Here is a 20,661-nt window from a genome sequence, read left to right on the forward strand (position 1 = left end):
TCGAGTCACCATGAGGGCTTTTATCCTCTTTAAATAAAATATAAAAAAAAACTCGATTTTTCAATATATATAATGAAAAACAGGCCATTGCTAATTTTCTATTTTACATCATTATTTTCTCCATATTTACCATTTGAACACATAAGTACTTTGTACCTGTATATACCTTTATGGTTATATGATTGACGTGAGATAAAAAGATTGATTGAAGAAAAATATATATAGAATATGCCTATGGTTCATAATACCATGAACTATATGCATGCATGTGGGTTAGAATTGGTCAATTGGGACCAGAGCGAGGCTAACTGTCTCCAACTTGAATTGGACTCTGATGCGCGCAAGGTATTGTGAATGCGATTTTGTACCAGAGGGAATATCTAACAGCTGATGGGCACTTTTTGTATCAGACTTTTATTATTATTATTATTTTTGTCCGATACAAGATCAAGGCTTTTGTGCAGCAATTTACTTTGACGTTTTATTGTATGCACCTTGTATTCCCAACAAGGTCACCCATGAGAGCTTGCTGGATTACCATCAATATACATTTGTGTGTGTAGTGTTTAATTACCTCCCAAGTACTTAGCTAGTATTCGTTGCCGTGTTATTTTTTGTTACAAGTTCGACTAATGTGGTTCATTCTTTCTGAATTCTGATGATGTATTGAAAATAACGAAGAAAAAAAGTGAAGGAAATGTTAGACTTACTTTCTCCAACTCATTCGGTATGTGACAAGGAGTCTTGACGAACAATGAACACGAAGAAATTAATGATACTTGATCTGAAACGTTTTCTTAAAAAAAAAAAGATTAAATTCAGTTTAGTCCCTCAAACTTTAGGCTAAACATCAGTTTGGTCCCTCATTTTTTTTTTTAATCAAACTCATCCCTGATCTCTCAAACTGCATCAATTTCGTCCAAAATTTGAATTTGGCTCAAAAGATGACGTCATGTGCTGAGTTGGAGCCGACACAGGGACCCACTTTTCAGATTTTAGAAGGGCAAAATGGACATTTCCAAATTAATCTAATTTCTATTTTTTTTCTCTAATTTTCTCTATTTTCTCTATTTTCTTCTCTCTCTCTCTCTCTCTCTCTCTTTCTCTGGTTGGGCTTCTTCTCTCTTCTTCCCCTCTAGATCGACGACCACGAAACCCCTTCTACCAGTGCCAGCTTATACAGTGGAATTGTAACAATGAAAATTGCAATAGAGTGCCCAGTTTATCCATCCACATTATGAAATTATGATTGTTTTCTGGTGGTGGAAACAATTGTTCCAATACAATCAAAGATTTCTAGTATACACAAGGAAGAAGGGTACCTCAGAAACGCTAGCTCCAAACACTCATGATTCAAATACTCAATACTTCTAGGATATGAAGTGCTAACTCCAAACACTCGTGATTCAAGCTCGGCAAGAGCTCAACCACCTGAGGAACTGTCCCAACACTCACAACCGAGCTCCTGACTGACTCGTGTGAACAAATTGTCTTCAACAAACTCAGTCCAGGCAACACCCTTTTCGAGTGCCTCTTATCTTTCACTAGCCTCAACAATCCAACCACAAGACTCAAACTCGAGGTAAATTCTGACTCCAAATCCTTGCCCTCCATCAAAACATCAATCAATTTCGTACAATTGATCTTGGTCTCAATCGACCCCTCATTCAACATATCAACCATTAACGAAATCTTTGCGGGTTGCATCAGACTCGTCTTAGACTCAGAACTGAGGTCCAGCTCTTCTATCATCTTCTTCAGATCCAACTTCTCCGTCGTAACGCCACCGCAAACTAACCCACCTCCGCCGCCCAGAACTTGCCCACCACCGCCCACATCAAATTTGAGATCCCCAACCCTTCTCGGACCAGGCGGCTGATACATCGGCATTTTTTAGCTACATGAATCGAGCAAACAGAGAAGACCGAAATCCCCTTACAGCGGCGATCAGAAGTAGGGCTGGGACAGTTCGGGTTTGCCGGAAAAAAATAAGAACCGAGACCGAACCGACAGGACAACATTCGGGTCGGTTTAATGATTTCTAAACTCTGAAACCGAGCAAAACCAGAACCGACAAGAATCAGTTCGGTTTCACGATTCCTTGATTCCATTTATGCTTGAATGCCGATCTAAATCTATCTGAAAATCTGGTTGTATTTTGTTGATGGTGGTCGTTCAATAGAGTAATCTGATATTTTGGCTTCAAATTAAACACATGCCTAGAACACAAATTCATGCAATAGATCTGGAGAAATCTCGATACAAGTAGCTACGAAGAAGAAGTGAAATAGAAGGAGGAGGAGGAGAGAAGAAGAATGGTTGTGGCCACTCTCTCCAACTCGGCTCTCTCCCACATCACCGGCTGCGACACGGCCAGAGAGCTCTGGCTGAAGCTGGAGGAGAATTGCTCGTCTCTGTTGAACTTCCACATCACGAAATACAGGTCTGATTTGGAGAGGAGCACCAAAGGAAGCAACTCAGTTCATGCTTATGTGTAGAGGATTGAAGAGATCAGGAACCGTGGAACTACTGTGGAATTATGATTAGAAAGAAACAGAGAATAGAGAAAGGGAGGTGGTGGGCGGCCTAGAGACAGAGAAAAATGGGAGTATGTGAGGATAGGGTTTGTATTTTATTAGAGAAAAAGATAGTGTAAAGGCAAGTCTATCATAAGCACATGAGGTTGCCCATTAAAATACTGCCACCTAATTATATAAAGTATGGGGGAAGTGTGATTATACATTGCACTCTCTCGGTTCGGGTAAAAAGAGAAACACAAGATGAGAACCGGAACCGAACCGGCTGCTATAACACCTGAACCGAACCGGAGCAAAACAATTAAACTAAGAGAGAAAACCAACCCGAACCGAACCGAATCGGCCGGTTCGGACCGGTTCCTCGGTTTTTCGGGTCTAAAGTCCCAGCCCTAATCAGAAGGGAAGCGATCGGAGGTCAGGGGTACCCCACCTGCAGGCATAACCGCTGTTGCTAGGGCTCGCTGGCCCGTCGGCCTCCAGCTCCGATTCAGTCCTCTCCCACAGAATACCACCACCTCCATCACACCCCAAACCCTCGCTCGATTCCTTCACTTTGCAATCTGGTTGGGCTTCGGATCAAAGTTTTCGTCGCCAGAGCTCGACTCGGAGGTCATGGAGAAACCAACCGGGGGTGATATTTGATAGAATTGGTGGAGGTGGAGGTGGAGGTGGAGGTGGTAGAAGGGGTTTCGTGGTTGTCGATCTAGAGAGGAAGAAGAGAGAAGAAGCCCAACCAGAGAGAGAGAGAGAGGAGAAAATTAGAGAAAAAAAAATTAGAAATTAGATTAATTTGGAAATGTCCATTTTGCCCTTCTAAAATCTGAAAAGTGGGTCCCTGTGTCGGTTCCAACTCAGCACATGACGTCATCTTTCGAGCCAAATTCAAATTTTGGACGAGATTGATGCAATTTGAGAGATCAGGGATGAGTTTGATTAAAAAAAAAGATGAGGGACCAAACTGATGTTTGGCCTAAAGTTTGAGGGACTAAACTGAATTTAATCCAAAAAAAAAAAAATCTAATCACTCAGTTCTCTTCACACTAATCTCATTTACTTGATCATTACACTGTCATCATACTAAGTGGTTATTAGCTTCATTGTTAAGCGACTCTTATCCGCTTGTTTAACTAAAGTCTCCTTTGAGATTGTGACTTGAATCATATACTCTCGCAAGTGTACAAATCGTTGTCAAGTAAGTGAAGTATTAAGCCCAAAATTATCGTACCACGAGGATTAGTGGCTAACCAACAATCCTTGGATAGTCGGAATTAGAGTCACTAAGCAAATAAAGGAAAAAGAAAAAGAAAAAGAAAATAAATAAAAATGCTATTTTAAGGCACCAAGCCTTAGCAATGCTCGACTTTGGTTTTCACCAAAACCTAATCAAAACTAAGAGCCTAGTGGTGGATATGCACAAATGAGTCGAAAATTGTAGGAAGTTTTGAATTGTGAATTAACTAAATTAAACGCAACCGAAAAGTAAACTAAACAACTAATTAACGAACTAGAAAATTAAATTTGGGTTTTCAAATTAATGGGAACATGGGAGTGTTGGATGATTCACACTAACTATCTTGTAAACATCGATGCCAATTTCATAAATGCATGCATTTCCTATATGTGTTAAGTCCCGTATCTAGTACCGATCAAGGCTACTAAACCAATTATCCTTTCGGTGTATCGATTATGCCGATTAAGGCCACAATCAACTCTATAATTTGGGCATTACGCTGGTTAAGACCGCAATATCCAAAATTAGAGGCCTAGAGAGCAAGATAATAGAGACTCAAGCAAGCTTAGCTACAATTAAGCTAGCTAATGGTTACCACACTTAAATCCTAGATGCAACAAGACCAATAAGTTGTCAATTTATCAATCTACTCATCACAATTGCCCACAACATAATTTCAAAGGGTGACAAAGCCTAGAAACATGCTTCTAAGGACCAATAAATTCGGATTTAAAGCATACACAATGGAAATTGCATTTATTAAAAGTAAAGCATCAATATTTATACAAGATGAGTTAGGGCTTCACAATCCTAACTCCCAAAATTGAACTACTCACTATCCATAGTTAAATACATCATCAATAGCAAATAAAATTATGGAATAGATAATAAGGAAGAGAGGGGAGAGTTAGTTTGGTCACTTCTAGCTATGAGCTAGTATGAATCAAGTAATTTCTTCATCCAACTACCCAAAATAGGGGTGTGGTGCTCTTGATGATGATTCTTTGAAGCTTGAGTGAAAAATCCTCCAAATACCCAAAAGAAAACAAAACAAAATAAAAAAAATGGAAGGGAAGGAGGGAGAGGGCAGCACCGCAGCAGCCCTCCCCAATGTTACTGTGCGGCTGTGTTGGTCCGCCCTCGTTAAGAAGAGAATATGATGAATATATAGTGAGACATGGGTCATGGGTGGCAGCCTTGTGGTCTAGAGGAAGATAATGGGTAAGGGACACGTGGCTGGTGGTGATGAGACGAAAGGAAAATTGGCGTGCTGCACATTTGATCTGATGGCCAACATTCAATTAACCAAATGGTTAATTGATAAGAGAAAGGTGCTGCATGACACGTGCTGCATAACAACCAAATCATTGGTAACAAATTAATAATTAATTAACTAATCAATCAATGATTGATTAATTAATTAGCCACTATTTATTAATCTTTTTTCTTCTTTTTTCATAGCGTTGACCACAGTTGATGGCGACGACAATTTCGTCCTTTTGTCGAAATACTCCAATTTGCACAATTTCGCACCATTTTATCTTATTTCCGCAACTCCGCTTATTTCCTACAAAATAAATAAAAGTGGATTAGTTACATAATAATTGACTTAAAGATTAGCTTAATTATCGTGTTTTAGATACAATTACATGCATAGAAATGCGTGTAATCAGATTGCACCACATGTCACTAACTCTAGAGTCACCATTAAGATCATGCCACCTGTTGTTCATTAGCAAAGATACTAAAAGAAGGCCTTCCAATCTGTTATTGTCCGGATACTCTTATATACTTATACGAGCTAAAGATTCTTAGATAGGGCAGATGTGTCACATGACAATATGCCCAGCCAATTAGTGCTTATGCAAGGGGGTGTTGTGGGTATTTCATTTTAATTAAACATGGATAGTTTTGGAATACAATTAAAAAAAATAGAGAAGTATGATTGACTAGGCGTATCACGTGGCTTGTACGTTTGCCCTCGAAGACCCCTGAGCGCCTCCATTTTATAATAATAGTGATGATGCAATACAAGGTTAAATGGGACATGTATGGATTTCTTTGGCCTTATATCTTGATCTTTATCTTTGTTTCTATCTCATTGTCTCAACAAATGGCAGTAATTAATGTATCATCAGGTCAAGACTACTCTTATTCGATGTAACAAAAAGCTTGTCACTGGTGATCTGTTATTCTATAAACTACGTTCTACTGTTGTCAATTGTAATTGAACTCATAAGCCAAAATCTTTTTTTTTTTAGACAACTATAACCAAACTTAGTTAGCGACATAACTTTTTTTCTTATTCTTAAGAGCATCTTTAATAATGTTAGCCATCTTTTAGTTAAATTTTAGCTAAAGTAGTTAAAAAATCAATTTAGCTAGCCACTCAAAAATTACGTCTATATCAGTTCTCTTTATTTTAACTAATTTTGAGTTTATATTATGTTGATATGGCGCATTGGCTCAATGATGGCTACCACTAGCGCTAGTTGACGGACCTTGAATTGCTCCAGCTTGCCGTCGCGGTAGAGTGTCTCAATCAAAGTCTTTAGGGCATTTCAACTGTTGGTGTTGTGACTGCTATCTTCGTGGTATTCGCACCACTTACTAGTGTTTCTTGGTTTTCCTACCCTTGGGAACTTTCGCTGCGGCGGCGGAGGGATTTGGTCTTTGCACTGATCATAAATTTCTTCGTAGAAAGCAGTGAGTATGGTGAATACCGCATACCCTGGGACGAAGCCGCCTGCTTGTTGTTGCGGTTGTCATTATGGAAGGAACGATTACCCTTGTGGTATTGTTGATCCTTCTGACGTTTGTCCTGAACTCCTGATAGTTGCCCTACTACCACTCTATTTTCTTGTCGTTTGAAGGTGTAGCGGTGGATTTGCTAGCGGTTTCCTGTTGAGAAGAAGAAGGTTGAGTTTCTTTGGCGGGGGTTTATGGTGGTGGCGGCGTCTCGCCATATGTGTTGTACTATGCTTGTGAGTGGAGAACCACCTCGCCTATGACGTGGTCATATGCCGCGTTTGGGCAATTGTAATTAAGATGGTAAAGGAATGGTCCCTTTAAGACCCTTTGTTTGAAGGTTGCCAGCGCCATTATCTTGTCAAGGTCGCGGCATCGAGATGCAGAGGCCCTCCTTCTTGTGACGAATGTCTTTAATGATTCCTCAGCGCCCTGTCTAACGTTGAACAGCTGGCTGGTATTGTGGTATCCCGCTGCCAAAAGGATGAACAGCGACAAGAAAGCGTTTGATAACGCGGAGAACGAATCAATGGATCCGGGTGGACACTCGAAGAAACAACTCATTGTCTCATTATCCAACGTTTCGCTGAATAGGTGACATAGGGTGGCGCCGTCAAACCCCTTGTTATTAGTTACCTTCTTGAATGTGTCCATATGGACGAAGGGGTCCGTGAGGCCTCTGTATTGATTAATTTTTGGAGTTTTTGCATACGCCGGCCTGACGGCCTGCAAGATTCTGGCGGTAAATGGACCTGGCCTTGTTGCAAAAAATAGGTTTTGGATTGACGTTGGGGCGCCTGCTTCGGCTCTGACTAATCTCTCTTCTAATTACTGCATTTTTTGCAGAATCGAGGAGGTAGCGTCGGCGGCGGGCCTTGCTTGTGAATTCCGCGGAACCTAGTTGGGTCTTGCCTGGGGGCTGGCGGACTTCCTACTGTTCTTTCTCTTCCCGTGTTGAGGTTGGTGTGCGGTTGTGACTTTGCCTCCTATTCCAGCATTGGTTGTGGCAGAGGACATGGGTCCAATCCTGCTAGCTCGAGTGGGTTCAGCGGGACGCCCATCTGTATTACTGGCGTTGACCTTATCCTTATTCCAGCGTTTAGACTAACTCTCGCACTCTGCGAGTTCTCGCTGCGCGCCGGGTTTGCGTTCGTCTCTAGCGCCTTCTTTAGGTCGTCAAATTTTGACAACAGTGTGGCCACTTATTTATGGGCTTCCACCTTTTTGCTTCTTTCTTGCTCTCATTCTCTATTTGCCTTGTAGATATTCGCTAGTGCTAATTCTAGTTTAGCGGCAAGGTCTTGTCCTGACGGCTGGCGGCTACTGCCAGGCAGATTTTTCGCTGACTGGGTGTGCTGAACTAGAAGGGTATCTTGAGATTCAACGCCGGGGTTGACTAGAGTGTTGAAGAGTGTACGGTTAATGGGTTGGGAGTTGACCTATTGGTCCGCTTGCTCATTGGCGATTTCTCCGCTACTGTTAGTCATTGTGGATTATGGTGGGATGATCTTTTGCTCAAGGATTCCCACAGACGGCGCCAATATTAATGTCTCAGATTCAGCGGTAGTTAAATTTTGTTAATGCTGGTCCTAGCTTTGATCGCTACTAATTGAGTTGCTGCACTAGCGCTACCTGTCAATTGAAATACAAAGGGCGTCAGAGGGGACACCGCGGTTGGCGGTCTTCTCTACTCTGATGCCTAAGTTAGTCAATGTATTTATGTTGATAGAGTAATGTTAGATAAATAGTAAATGCGTAGTTAATGATGAGAGAGGAGTGGACCTTTTATAGGTGAGGGAGAGACAGATCTCTTCCTTATTTTTGATGTGGGACTGATATGCTTCAGTTCTCAGTTTCTGATAGCTCAGTGAGGCGATGTTGGCGTAGCCCGTGGTGGCGCGTCAGCGGTGGTCTTGGGCTGAGCCGAGGCTCAGGCTATAGCCCGCATGGCAATGTTTTTGTAGGTAATACCCTTGGTGGTGTTAGTGTTGTTGGCAGCGGTATGAATGTGGCTTATTATAGCTAATTATGCTTGGCAAATGCTCATGTAAGTACATATTATTTATTGAATGAAGAAAAAAATAATTTAAATGTATTTATAAATTACATAGAATAACTTAAAATGAATGTTTTAAATTTACAAAAATAATAGAGACCCATCTCACTCTCTATATTTAGGAGTCAGATAGCTAAAAGTTAAAATTCAGAATCACTTAAAAGTCTGGTACAACTGCCGTTAAGTCACAATTTACTCATGTAATTGTGCCTCAAAACTATGAAAAGTGACTTGCCTTCCATACTATTTTGTCATCTTTAATCCATTTACTTTTGTTTGTAGGAAAGAAGGAAAAGAGAGGAAAACGCCCAATTTATGGCTTGAAAGTGTAAGAATCAAAGTTAGGAGGAGAAGGCATGGGATTGAAGCGAAAAAAATGCCAAGCAAATTCCGGGTAACTTTTCTAGCGAGCCGCAACTCATGAAGGACCCCTAATCCAGCCAATTAGGACTATGGGGGGTGGAAATTTTTTACCATTTGAAATTCAAATATCTCTCCACACCTTGTCCTTTTGGAGCTTTGCATGCATTTTGGGAGCATGGTGTAAGAGCATCTCTTCCATCTTTTTTCTCCTAATATAGCTGATTTTTAAGACCAAAGATACCTTATCTTCATCATCTCTTGAACCATTTATCCATTGTCACTTCACTTTAACTCCATCTTCTCTCTACAACTCCATCTCCCTTAAATCCAAACACCAAACTATATCTTCACTACTTCCACCACCCATCAATTTCACAACCACCTTAACACTACAAACCATCACTAGCTACTCAAGGATTCATCATCTCTACACCATTAAGGAGCTTGAGGAGCAACGAGGAGGAGACAATTCCACCACAACACTACTCGATGATATGAGAGACCCATCTCCACAACCATAATAGTCACTTCTCATTTTGTATCTCGTTAATTACTTGATATATTGTAGTATATTTACGAGTAAGTAGTGACCTTGTCGGGGCTAGCTAGGGTTGAAATCTCTAGCCAACCTTGCTTGTAATTGATGTTTTGTTTATGATTTGATGAATTCATGTTGTCGCTTTCAAATGCTAGATCAAAAGTTGAATGAATTTACTTAGACTTACTCAATTTGAGTTAATGTGTTTGCTATGACATGAAGTTTTTGCCAAGAGATTGATTACCATGTGAGGCTAGTGAGCTAAATCACTCAGAATTAGGATTCGTTTGCTTGCATGGTTATCTGAACTCTAATCTTTATGCATTTAGGAGCAATAAATTGAGACTTAACCAATAATAGAATTTGTTTTTAAGTAGATAATTCTAGACTTAACCGGTTAGAATTGATAAAATCAAAGGAGTCTAGGCCTTAGTAGTCCTTAACCGGATGCTAAGAGGGTAATTGGACAATAGGTTTAGCATCATTCATATTCAATTTTATTGTTGCATCAAGGGAGGTTAGTGGTAGACAATTCAAACTCTAACTCCCATCCATTTTATAACAACTTTAGCTTAGTCTAGTCTCGTTTATTTTCATTGCGATTAGTGTAATCTTTCAACCAAAAATCTCAACAAACAATTCACTATCCATTTGTGCATATCATCTTTCACATGCCATATCTTGTAATGAGTTTTGGCTTAATGAATTTGTAACTCGATCTGCAATGTGCTCTATTTGAAAGATTATTGAGTTTTCGTTTCTAATAAAGTACTCTGTCCGAAAGTTTTATGGCTGGTGATTCAAAAACATCGAAGATTTCTATATTATATATTAGTCCCATTTCTAGTTTATCAGTGCCTTATCTTGCGGAGTCAACTCAGCGAGTGACATTTGTTGTGGATGTTTTTAGTACATAATTTATGTCCACATACTCTTTAAGTGTTCATTTTGTTGCTTTTTTAAAACTTATCAACTAATGCAAGTTCATTCTTTTTTATTTTGTGTAAAAAAAAAAAAAAGGTAAAATGAATTTTGTTGATAATAATAATAATAATTAACAATTAAAATAAATAATTTAGGCCTTAATATTTTATTTAAAACTGACTATCAAGATGCACTTCAGAACTGACATCCAACAGCTACGATAACATTCTGATCCTAGCTCCTAAACCCAAAAAAAGTGATTGATTTTTCACTTGAAGAAGTTTAGAGGAAGCTACTGGCCTAGTTGGGTTACCACCCACATTCACACGATCTTATTGGTATGTCAATTATGAGACGAAAGAAAAACATCAAAACATAGATCTCAACGTTCTACACATTAAAAAAAAAAAAAAAAACGTTCTACACGTTTTGATTCTTACATAATTGATAATTATTGCTCAAACATCTTTGGCGATGGGGCTACATTTCAGAAAATCCACTACTTTTACATGTGCGCTCTTCTCACTTTCTTCCACTTGATGACTTAAAAGGGATCTCTCAAACTTGACAGTACTATAGTTTTACAACTAAGCAAAATAGTATCGGGCCAGGCGGCCAGACGTATGTTGAAGAATCTATCCGTGTTACAGATATTTTCTTTGAAATTACATTAACAATAATGGAGAACCACAAATGGTGAAATAGGAGTGAGGAGTGAGGAGAGTCTGCGAGCATTCAAGCTTTCTCTGCATGATTGGGTGTGACGACAGTGACGTCATGGATGCATGTGACGTAGTGGTGATGTCGTGTCAAGTAATATAGGTGCATGTCAGGAGAGGAAACACAGAAGCCAACTTTCTAACTCCAATCTTGGTTATCGCCGTTCTTCACTACACCCGCCACACTAGCTACCATGGCAGCCGGCCACGTCGCCATTGTCCCAAGTCCAGGTTTAGGCCACCTCATTCCGCTCACCGAGCTGGCCAAACGACTCTTCGTCCACCACAACTTCACCGTCACCTTCTTCATCCCCAACGACGGCACGAACCTGACTCTGCAAAAGAAAATCCTGGAAGCTTTGCCGGAGACCATATCCTCCACCTTCCTCCCTCCCATCAACTTAGACGACGTCCCACCAGAATCGATGATCGAAACCAACATCGCTCTCACCTTGACTCGGTCACTCTCCGCTATCCGCGACTCAGCTAAGGCCCTAGCCAAGTCGACTCGGCTGGTGGCGCTTGTTGTTGATGTCTTTGGTCTTGAGGCCTTTGATGTGGCCAATGAGCTCAATTTGCTGCCCTATCTTTTCTTTCCTTCTACGGCGATGGGTTTGTGGCTTGTGTTTGAGTTGCCAAAGCTTGACGAGACTACTACTTGTGAGTACAGGGATCTGCCTGAACCGGTCCGGCTTCCGGGTTGTGTGCTGCTACATGGCAGAGATTTTGTAGAAATTCTGAAAGATAGGAGCAATGTGGCGTATAAAGCTTTTCTTCGCATCGGCAAGAGGTACAAGTCCGCAGCTGGGATCATGATCAATAGCTTTGCGGATGTGGAACCGGGTGCTTTCAAGGCTTTCAAGGAACACAGACAAAGTCATGGTCTTCCACCGGTTTACCCCATCGGACCGGTGATAAAAACCGGTTCGGCTTCCGGATTGGGTGAGAATGAGTGCTTGAGCTGGTTGGATGATCAGCCAATTGGGTCGGTGTTGTTTGTTTCGTTTGGAAGCTGTGGAACCCTCACAAGCGAGCAGATGAATGAGTTGGCTTTAGGGCTTGAAATGAGTGGTGTGAGATTTCTTTGGGTTACTAGGAGTCCAAATGAGACATCAAAAGATGCAGCTTTCTTTGGTGTTCAAAGTTCGACCGATCCTTTAAGTTTTCTACCCCAAGGTTTTTGCGAGAGAACCAAAGAGGTAGGTTTAGTTGTTACTTCTTGGGCTCCTCAGGTCCAAATTCTAAGCCATGGGTCGACGGGCGGGTTTTTGACCCATTGCGGGTGGAACTCAACCGTAGAGAGCATTGTGCATGGTGTGCCTTTGATTGCTTGGCCACTCTATGCCGAACAGAAGATGAATTCTGTGTTACTTGCTGAAGATTTGAAGGTCGCATGGAGGGTCAAGGTGAACGATAAGGGTATAGTGGAGCGTGAAGAAATTGCTAAGTACGCAAAGGATCTAATTGAAGGAGACGAAGGGAAATTGCTCAAGAAGAAGATGATAGAGCTGAAAGAGGCATCCCAAGTGGCTTTGAGCCAAGATGGTTCGTCTACAAAATCACTTGCAGAGGTTGCTCAGATATGGAAAGGCCACAAGAACTAACATATGTGGGCTTTTTGGTTATTTTATAAATAAAAAATATTTTTGTTGCTTAGTACCATTTGGTTAAGTGACATAACTATTTATATGTGAAAAGTTCTGAGTCTGACTCACGTATTAGAGGTTATATAAATTGTTTTTTTTTTTTTAATGTTTTTACTCAATAATATAGTTGTTGTTTAAGGATATCTCTATTTGTGTTTGGCCCAAACTCTAGGTTACTTGACCTAGTGGTAATAGGGTTGAATTAGAAGGATCTAGATTCCTATTCAATGTATGATTACTTTCCTTGTATGATTCAGACTCTATGCATTGTAATCCTCTATATAAAGAGGCCCCTATTATCAATGAGAATACACAGCAAATTCCTCTCAATTTCAGTTTCTCTACAACACGTTATCAGCACGAAGCCCTAACCCTGAAAACCCTAATTTCGTAACCTTCAAAATCCTGCAACCACCGCCCCACATATCGAAGCCCTATTCCCAAGGAGCCCAGAACCGGCGGCGGAACCACCGGAACCGGCCGGAAAGACCCTGAACCGGCCGTCAGAAAAATAGGACCGGCCCCTGCCTTGTGCCTGCCCCTGAAAGCCCTGCCGAGCAGCTGCCGAGATCTGAAGGCGCATCTTAGAGAAGTTTATGTGTCTCTCTAGTGGACTCTATGTCACTATTCAAGCTATTAAATCCGATAAAGTTATGAGAGAAGATCTCTTGGATTTAGACACATATTGGCTTTGTCTCGACAGGATAAGTCACCCTGGTCATGATATGATGATCCGTCTACTAAAGACTTCACATGGACACCCTCGAGCGAAATGAAGCAAGAATCAAATATTGGTTCCTGGACTTAGCAAGACCACAACAATTGCAGCATCTGGCGCTGCAGCTGTCTTGGGGCGCCATATGGCCGCCCAAGTCCCTTGTGACAACGCCATATATGGCGCTACCCATGGCCATGACGCCATGGATGTCAATCCCCATGGTTATAACGCCATGGATGCCACTTCCCATGATCATGACACCATGATGGGTGATGTAGTCACAAACTTTGCTTCAATATGCGTTTCAAACGCTCAGGCCCAACCAAAACTCTCATTGGTTGCTTCTAAGGCCCCTCGCTCATTTTACAAAGCCACTTCCTTAGGAAAATTAGGACTGAGACCGCCCTATGCAAAGGATATGAAAATACTCATTATATTCTTACATAGAATCTGTAGGGATTCTGTGGACTAATTCCACCAACTTGCGGACGTTTAAATATCTCATGATGTTGGTTGATATGCCAACACACTGGTCACGTGTTGTGCCATTGTCCACTTGTAATGCTGCTTATGAAATACTCCTAGCACACATCATATGACAACGGGCTCACTCCCCGAATCATCCTATTTAGTCAATTGGATTTGACTATGCTAGTGAGTTTACATCGAAGACTTTCGATAGTTATTGCATTTGGGACTGATGTTGGACATCATATTCCCATGAGCACACCCAAATGGTCTCGCAGAAACGACTACGATGATAGTCCGGACATTGGTAATGCGCACCAACCTCCTTATATCAGCTTGGGGTGATGCAATATCGCATGCAGCTATGCTAATTCGTCTACGACCCACTGCCACTCAATCTACCTCTGCGTTACAGCTAGTGACTGGGTACAAATATCGTACTTACGCATATTTGAGTGTGTCATTTATGTGCCAATTGCGCCGCCACATCGTTCTATAATGGGTCCTTCCAGACGAATGAGCAACTCAGTTGGATTTGAGACTCCAACAATCGTCCGCCACTTAATGCCCTTGCATGGCGATCTCCTTACCGCTAGATTTGCGGATGTCACTTTGATGAGACAGTCTTCCCGTCGTTAGGGGGAGATAAGAACACAGATGTTCAACAGGAACGACAGGAATTGTCGTAGTCTGTCCCCACTATGTCTCATCTTGATCCCTGTTAAAGTGACGAGATCACACAAATATGCTGCAAACATACCTGCAAGGATGGACGTCCCTACGAGAGGACGTAGCGCCACCCTACATAGAGGTAGGCATGGCGCCAACGCCATAGAGAGTGGCACTCTGGCGTTACAGGCCATGGCCCCAGCTAGGATGCATGGGAGACCCGTGGGTTTCGAAGGATACTTTGGCACATTGCAATCCTTTGATCATCGACACTCAAAATCCGTCTCATGAGTATCTTCCGGGTTATGGTTATAGTTGGGGGACGCCTCAACGTTAGAACCTATTCCTGAGAATATAGAGCTCTATGAAACTTACACTAGTGTACATGAGATGTGGGATAGAAACTCCATCATAATTGATGATGTAGTTGCGCATTTCGTTGCGCAAGAGTTTGTTGAGTCAGATGATATCAAACCACGCTCCGTTGATGAATGAATGCCAACGTAGAGAGATTTGGCCTGAATGGAAAGATGCGATCCAGGTTAAGATCGATTCTCTAACGAAGAGGAAGGTTTTTGAGCCAGTGATGCCAACACCTCCTAACATAAAACCTATTGACTAATGGGTCATCGTTAGAATGCGTGATGAGAAAAAGAGATGGTAATCTCGCCTTATGGCGCAAGGCTTCTCACAAAACGCCCTGGAATCGACTACGATGAGACATATTCTCTCGTAATGGATGTCATTGCACTCCACTACCCTGTCAGTTTGGTAGTTTCCGAATAACTGATTATGCAGCCTACAAATGTGGTCACTACATATCTCTATGGGAATCTAGATACGGAATATACATGAAGGTTCATGGTGAACTTCATTTACCCAAGTCAAGTGGCTCTAGACCACGGAGCGCGTTTACAAAGAGGTTGAAACGCTCACTAAAGTGACTACTTGATTGGGAAGGGATATGCCCACGCGTTTCTATAACAAGTTTCGGATTCTATCGCGGTTCATGTTGAACATGATCTTCATTAGAAGCCCTTAAAGAGTTAAGGGAAACCGCTGAACACTTGAAATCCGATTTTGAGATGAAGGATTATGGGAGAACACGATTATGTCTCGATTTGGAACTTGAGCATCGTGTTGATAGATGCTTAGGCATTTTGGCAAGGTCAAACCTTCAAGCACCCCCATGATCGTCCGTAGTCTTGATCCTGAAAAGGATCCTATTCGTTCGAAGGATGATGACGAAGATGCGCTAGGGGCAGAAATGCCCTAGTTAAGTACAATAGGCGCATTATTGTACCTAGCTCAATGCACAAGACCAGACATCTCATTTACCATGAACTTGTTAGCTAAGATATAGCTCTGCGCCAACGCGACGCCATTAGATGGGTGTAAAAGATATTTTTTAGTACTTGAGATGTACGATTGATATGGGCTTGTTCTATCCCTACAGAGAGATGATGGATTCGGACCCATCACACACCAGAAACGCCGCCAACACTGGCCTGATTTCTCTATCCCCTCCCCAAAACGACATAAGTGTTTTGGAAGGTTTTGCTGATATTGGGTATCTCTCTGACCCACACAAAGGTCATTCCCAATCTGGTTAAGTGTTCACCATGGGAAAAGACCGTGACATCTTGGAGGTCTACATAATAGATCCTAGTCGCTATATCTTCGAACAATGCAGAGATCATTGCTCTTCACGAAGTGGTTCGTGAATGTATATGGATTGGATCCATAATTACGCACGTTCGAACAATTGTGGTTTGAAGTCTACCACAGATGAGCCTACGAGCATTTAGGATAATGCTGCCTGTTTTGAACAAATGAGGCAAGGCTACATCAAAAGCGATAACACCAAGCATAATCAGCAACAACAGACTCTCCTCGAGATCAAAGTGAACTAGGTTCAATCTGAGGACAGTGAGGCAGGCTTGTTTAATAAGTCATTGCCCAAATCCACGTTCGAGAAACATGTGGCAAGGATTGGCTTGCAGAAATTATTTGAACTCCCATGATCGTAGTCATCAGGGGGAGGCGCAGACATCAGGGGGAGATGTCTACATGTTCACCTCGAAACGTGAAGGGTGTGTTGTGCTCTTTTTCCCCTTCGACCGAGGTTATTTTTGTCCCACTGAGTTTTTGTTACTCGGCAAGGTTTTTAACGAGGCAACGAGAGAAGCACCGCGTTTGGACAACACAATGGGAAGTGTTTAAGGATATCTCTATTTGTGTTTGGCCCAAACTCTAGGTTACTTGACCTAGTGGTAATAGGGTTGAATTAGAAGGATCTAGATTACTATTCAATGTATGATTACTTTCCTTGTATGATTCAGACTCTATGCATTGTAATTCTCTATATAAAGAGGCCCCTATTATCAATGAGAATACACAGCAAATTCCTCTCAATTTCAGTTTCTCTACAACAGTTGTAATATTATCAGTTGTTTATTAAAAAAAAAAAAAAGTATTCTCACTTTCCTACTTGCGGTTCCCGGAAATGATGCTAGTAGTGATATCATGAAATGAGACTTGCAAAAAGCTTCATGGTATAGAGTTGTTAAACGTAGGGGTGGACGTTTTAACATCGAAAATCGATATTTCGCACCAAATCAAATTTAATCTTCAAAAATTAACTGACACCCAACCGAACGGACGCTTTCGGTGCGGTTTTCAGTTAGTGTTTATAATAAACTGATAAAAACCGAATTGAACCGATTCATTTATATTTGTACTATATGAGGTTAATTCCTATCAAAAAGTACTTTCTATTGTAGCCTCTCAAGCACTAAATCACTGTTACTCTAACTATACTTTAATTCATACTTGTATTTAATTTCTTATTGCTACTTTTAATTTCTTTGAGTTGTAGCACAATTTTAATTGTAGTTAATTTCATTTGCTTATTTACTTTTAGATTTCTTATATGTTAAACTTATAGAGTAACCTATAATATGTTTAATTCTATTGTCTTGTTTTCTTTTGATGTGTACTATTCAGTTCATACTAATATTGTGGATATTGATGTTGTTTAGATAATTACTAATTATTTACAATTACAATTGAAAAAAAACATTTCATTAAAATTAAGTATGGATCAAACCATTAAAGTCAACGCGGTTAAAATTAACCGAAACCGATTAACCGAAATAATCGGTTAACTTAATTTTTGATGCGTTAGTACCGAAAAACAGTACTGATGGAACCCAGTTCATCGTACCCCTAGTTAAACGTAAAAGTATGGGCATTACCGTACAGTTGGATCGCGGAAGCGGACTATTTCCTCAACGAGGACTTCTTTGTTCTGGGCTTCCTCGGTCTGTATAGTCAACTGTGAAAATCAAATGCTTTTGAAAGGGTAAATTCGAATAACCCCACCATATCCATATTGTCTTGCTAGCAAATGAGAATTGATTTGTAACCACTTAGAACTCATATCATAAACAAAACAACAATTTGACTATCATCTCATGACTCTTTAGACACATCACTTATGAAGTTATATAATCTTTTATACTTCCACCTATATAAAAGTATGATATATCTAAAATAAATGATTATGGTCGTTTTCGGCGACATATTCGATCGAATATCAACTCTATATTTGTATATAATTAAAATAACTAATAAGCTTTTACCGATAAGTTATACGTGGGAAAAGGATAATATTCAATGACTAAGGCTTCTGCGAAAGAGGTTCGTCCCTATCACCTATGCATGTTCACTGTATAATGTATATCAACCATAGAATATTTTGAGGAAAATAATTGGTGGAGAGCTCAAGCAAAGCGAATTTGTAAATGCAAACATTACTCCGAGAATATTAAGCTAGTACTGATGTCACCACTCACCAATTAAAGGCAAGCAAAGCTCCGAAACTAAAAGGTTAAAACAATACAGAAATACAGAGAGGCAAAGCTTGTGACTTCTAAATCCAGACTCGGTCTCCTTAATATTCGTTAAATACTCCACTATCTAACCTTCATCTCTTACACTAAACCAAAGTTCAACTACTACCACACCATGGAAGCCAAGTCCTCCACCCACCAGAAACTGAAACTACCACACGTCGTCATTGTGCCAACTCCGGGACTAGGCCACCTGATCCCCCTCGTCGAGCTGGCCCAACGACTCGTCATCCACCACAACTTCACCGTCACCTTCTTCATCCCCAACGACGGGTCGCAGCTGCTACCCCAAAAGAAAGTCCTGGAAACCTTGCCTCAAGCCATATCCTACGCCTTCCTCCCTCAAGTAAACTTGGACGACCTCCCTCATGACGTCGCATCCGAGACGAAGATCGTACTCACCTTGACTCGTTCACTGTCTGCCCTGCGTGACTCGGTTAAGCTCCTCGTCGAGTCAACTCGGGTCGTAGCTCTAGTGGTGGATATTTTCGGCTGGGAAGCCTTTGATGTGGCCAACGAGTTTAACGTACTCTTTTACTATTTCTTCAGTACGAACGCTATGGGGTTGTGGTTTTTGTTCGAGCTGCCAAAGCTCGATGAAACCACTTCATGCGAGTATAGGGATCTGCCTGAACCGGTCCACCTTCCGGGTTGTGTGCCACTCCACGGTTCAGATTTTGTACAGCAGGTTCAAGAAAGGTCTAATGAGGCCTATAGAGCGACGGTGAAAATGAGCAAGTGGTATAGATCGGCAGCTGGGATCATAGTGAATAGCTTTGCGGATTTGGAACCCGGTGCTTTGGAGGCTTACAAGGAGCAACGACAAGTTCTTGGTCTTCCACCGCTTTACCCGGTCGGACCGGTGGTAAAGACAGGAATGGCAGATGTGTTAGGTGAGAACGAGTGCTTGAGCTGGTTAAACAGTCAACCAGAAGGGTCAGTGCTGTTTGTTTCATTTGGGAGCGGTGGGACCCTCTCAAGCGAGCAGATGAATGAGTTGGCAATGGGGCTTGAAATGAGTGGGGTGAGATTTCTATGGGTGGTTAGGAGTCCGAATGAGACATCTACAAGTGCCACTTACTTTGGTGATCAAGGTTCCAACGACCCTTCGAGTTTTCTTCCTCGAGGATTTTTGGAGAGGACCAAAGAGTTGGGGTTAGTAGTACCCTCTTGGGCTCCTCAGGTCCAAATTTTGAGTCACCGGTCGACAGGTGGGTTTCTGACCCATTGCGGGTGGAACTCGATCCTCGAAAGCGTTGTGCATGGCGTGTCTTTGATTGCTTGGCCACTCTACGCAGAGCAGAAGATGAATGCAGTTTTGCTTTCTGAAGATATACAAGTGGCATGGAGGGTCAAGATGAATGATAGGGGCATAGTGGAGAGTCGTGATATTGAGAAATATGCAAGGGATCTGATTGAAGGAGATGAAGGGAAATTGCTCAAGAAAAAGATGATGGAGCTAAAAGAGGCAGCCAAAGTTGCTCTGAGCCAATATGGGTCGTCTACAAAATCACTTGCAGACGTAGCCGAGATCTGGAACGGCCACAAGAATTAGGACTAATCCAATTTATCAATAATGTATTCCTTGCAAATTGAATGAGATCATATGGGTGTCTTTGGTTTCATCTTACTTGAAATCCTCTATACTTTCAATTTCATTGTCTCAAAATAATATTTTTGGTCGGTCAATAGTTATAACTACTTGCAGCAGCCGTGGTCCACTTTGTATAGATTTCGTGAACAAACTAGGCTACACTGATTATTATGTGGTAAAACACTATATAATTAATCATCTTCCTCTGTTGAGATAAAATTAGGGGAACCTTGTTGGTTCGTGCCAAATCATTAGGCCTAATATGGGCCCAATAGGCAAAGGCAAAATGTTGAAGGTGCCAAATATCAATAATTAGGCAAATTATGATAATCATAATAATAATTAGGTGATCAAAATGCAGACCAAAATGAAATATGACAAAGTCTGTAATTTCTGTATTTCTTTCGTCAAATTAATCTGCTTGATCACAAATGTTATTGTTAATACAGGACATTCTTAATTTCTTATGATCTTGCATACGGTTTAACATTATCAAGATTGTTTTCTTCTCAAAGGGACCAAAAAAAAAAAAAAAA

General features: G+C 41.2%; 3 protein-coding genes across 3 annotated transcripts; 2 read left to right on the forward strand and 1 right to left on the reverse strand.

Moving 5' to 3' along the window:
- Positions 1 to 1,353: 1,353 nt before the first annotated feature.
- LOC133744913 (U-box domain-containing protein 30-like) lies at positions 1,354 to 1,890 on the reverse strand. The gene has a single exon (XM_062172939.1). It carries the CDS (start codon positions 1,888 to 1,890, stop codon positions 1,354 to 1,356), a length of 537 nt encoding a protein of 178 aa, XP_062028923.1.
- A 9,077-nt stretch (positions 1,891 to 10,967) lies between these two features.
- LOC133745112 (hydroquinone glucosyltransferase-like) lies at positions 10,968 to 13,092 on the forward strand. Its single transcript, XM_062173105.1, has one exon. It carries the CDS (start codon positions 11,311 to 11,313, stop codon positions 12,718 to 12,720), a length of 1,410 nt encoding a protein of 469 aa, XP_062029089.1. The 5' UTR covers positions 10,968 to 11,310; the 3' UTR covers positions 12,721 to 13,092.
- A 5,356-nt stretch (positions 13,093 to 18,448) lies between these two features.
- Positions 18,449 to 20,156, forward strand: LOC133743706 (hydroquinone glucosyltransferase-like). The gene has a single exon (XM_062171738.1). It carries the CDS (start codon positions 18,647 to 18,649, stop codon positions 20,084 to 20,086), a length of 1,440 nt encoding a protein of 479 aa, XP_062027722.1. The 5' UTR covers positions 18,449 to 18,646; the 3' UTR covers positions 20,087 to 20,156.
- Positions 20,157 to 20,661: the final 505 nt, after the last annotated feature.

This window comes from Rosa rugosa, chromosome 4 (assembly GCF_958449725.1).
Source record: "Rosa rugosa chromosome 4, drRosRugo1.1, whole genome shotgun sequence".
NCBI classification, from domain to species: domain Eukaryota; kingdom Viridiplantae; phylum Streptophyta; class Magnoliopsida; order Rosales; family Rosaceae; genus Rosa; species Rosa rugosa.

Coding starts and splice junctions, on each gene's coding strand:
- LOC133744913 (XM_062172939.1), bottom strand. CDS start 1,890: ATGCCGATGTATCAGCCGCCTGGTCCGAGAAGGGTTGGGGATCTCAAA.
- LOC133745112 (XM_062173105.1), top strand. CDS start 11,311: ATGGCAGCCGGCCACGTCGCCATTGTCCCAAGTCCAGGTTTAGGCCAC.
- LOC133743706 (XM_062171738.1), top strand. CDS start 18,647: ATGGAAGCCAAGTCCTCCACCCACCAGAAACTGAAACTACCACACGTC.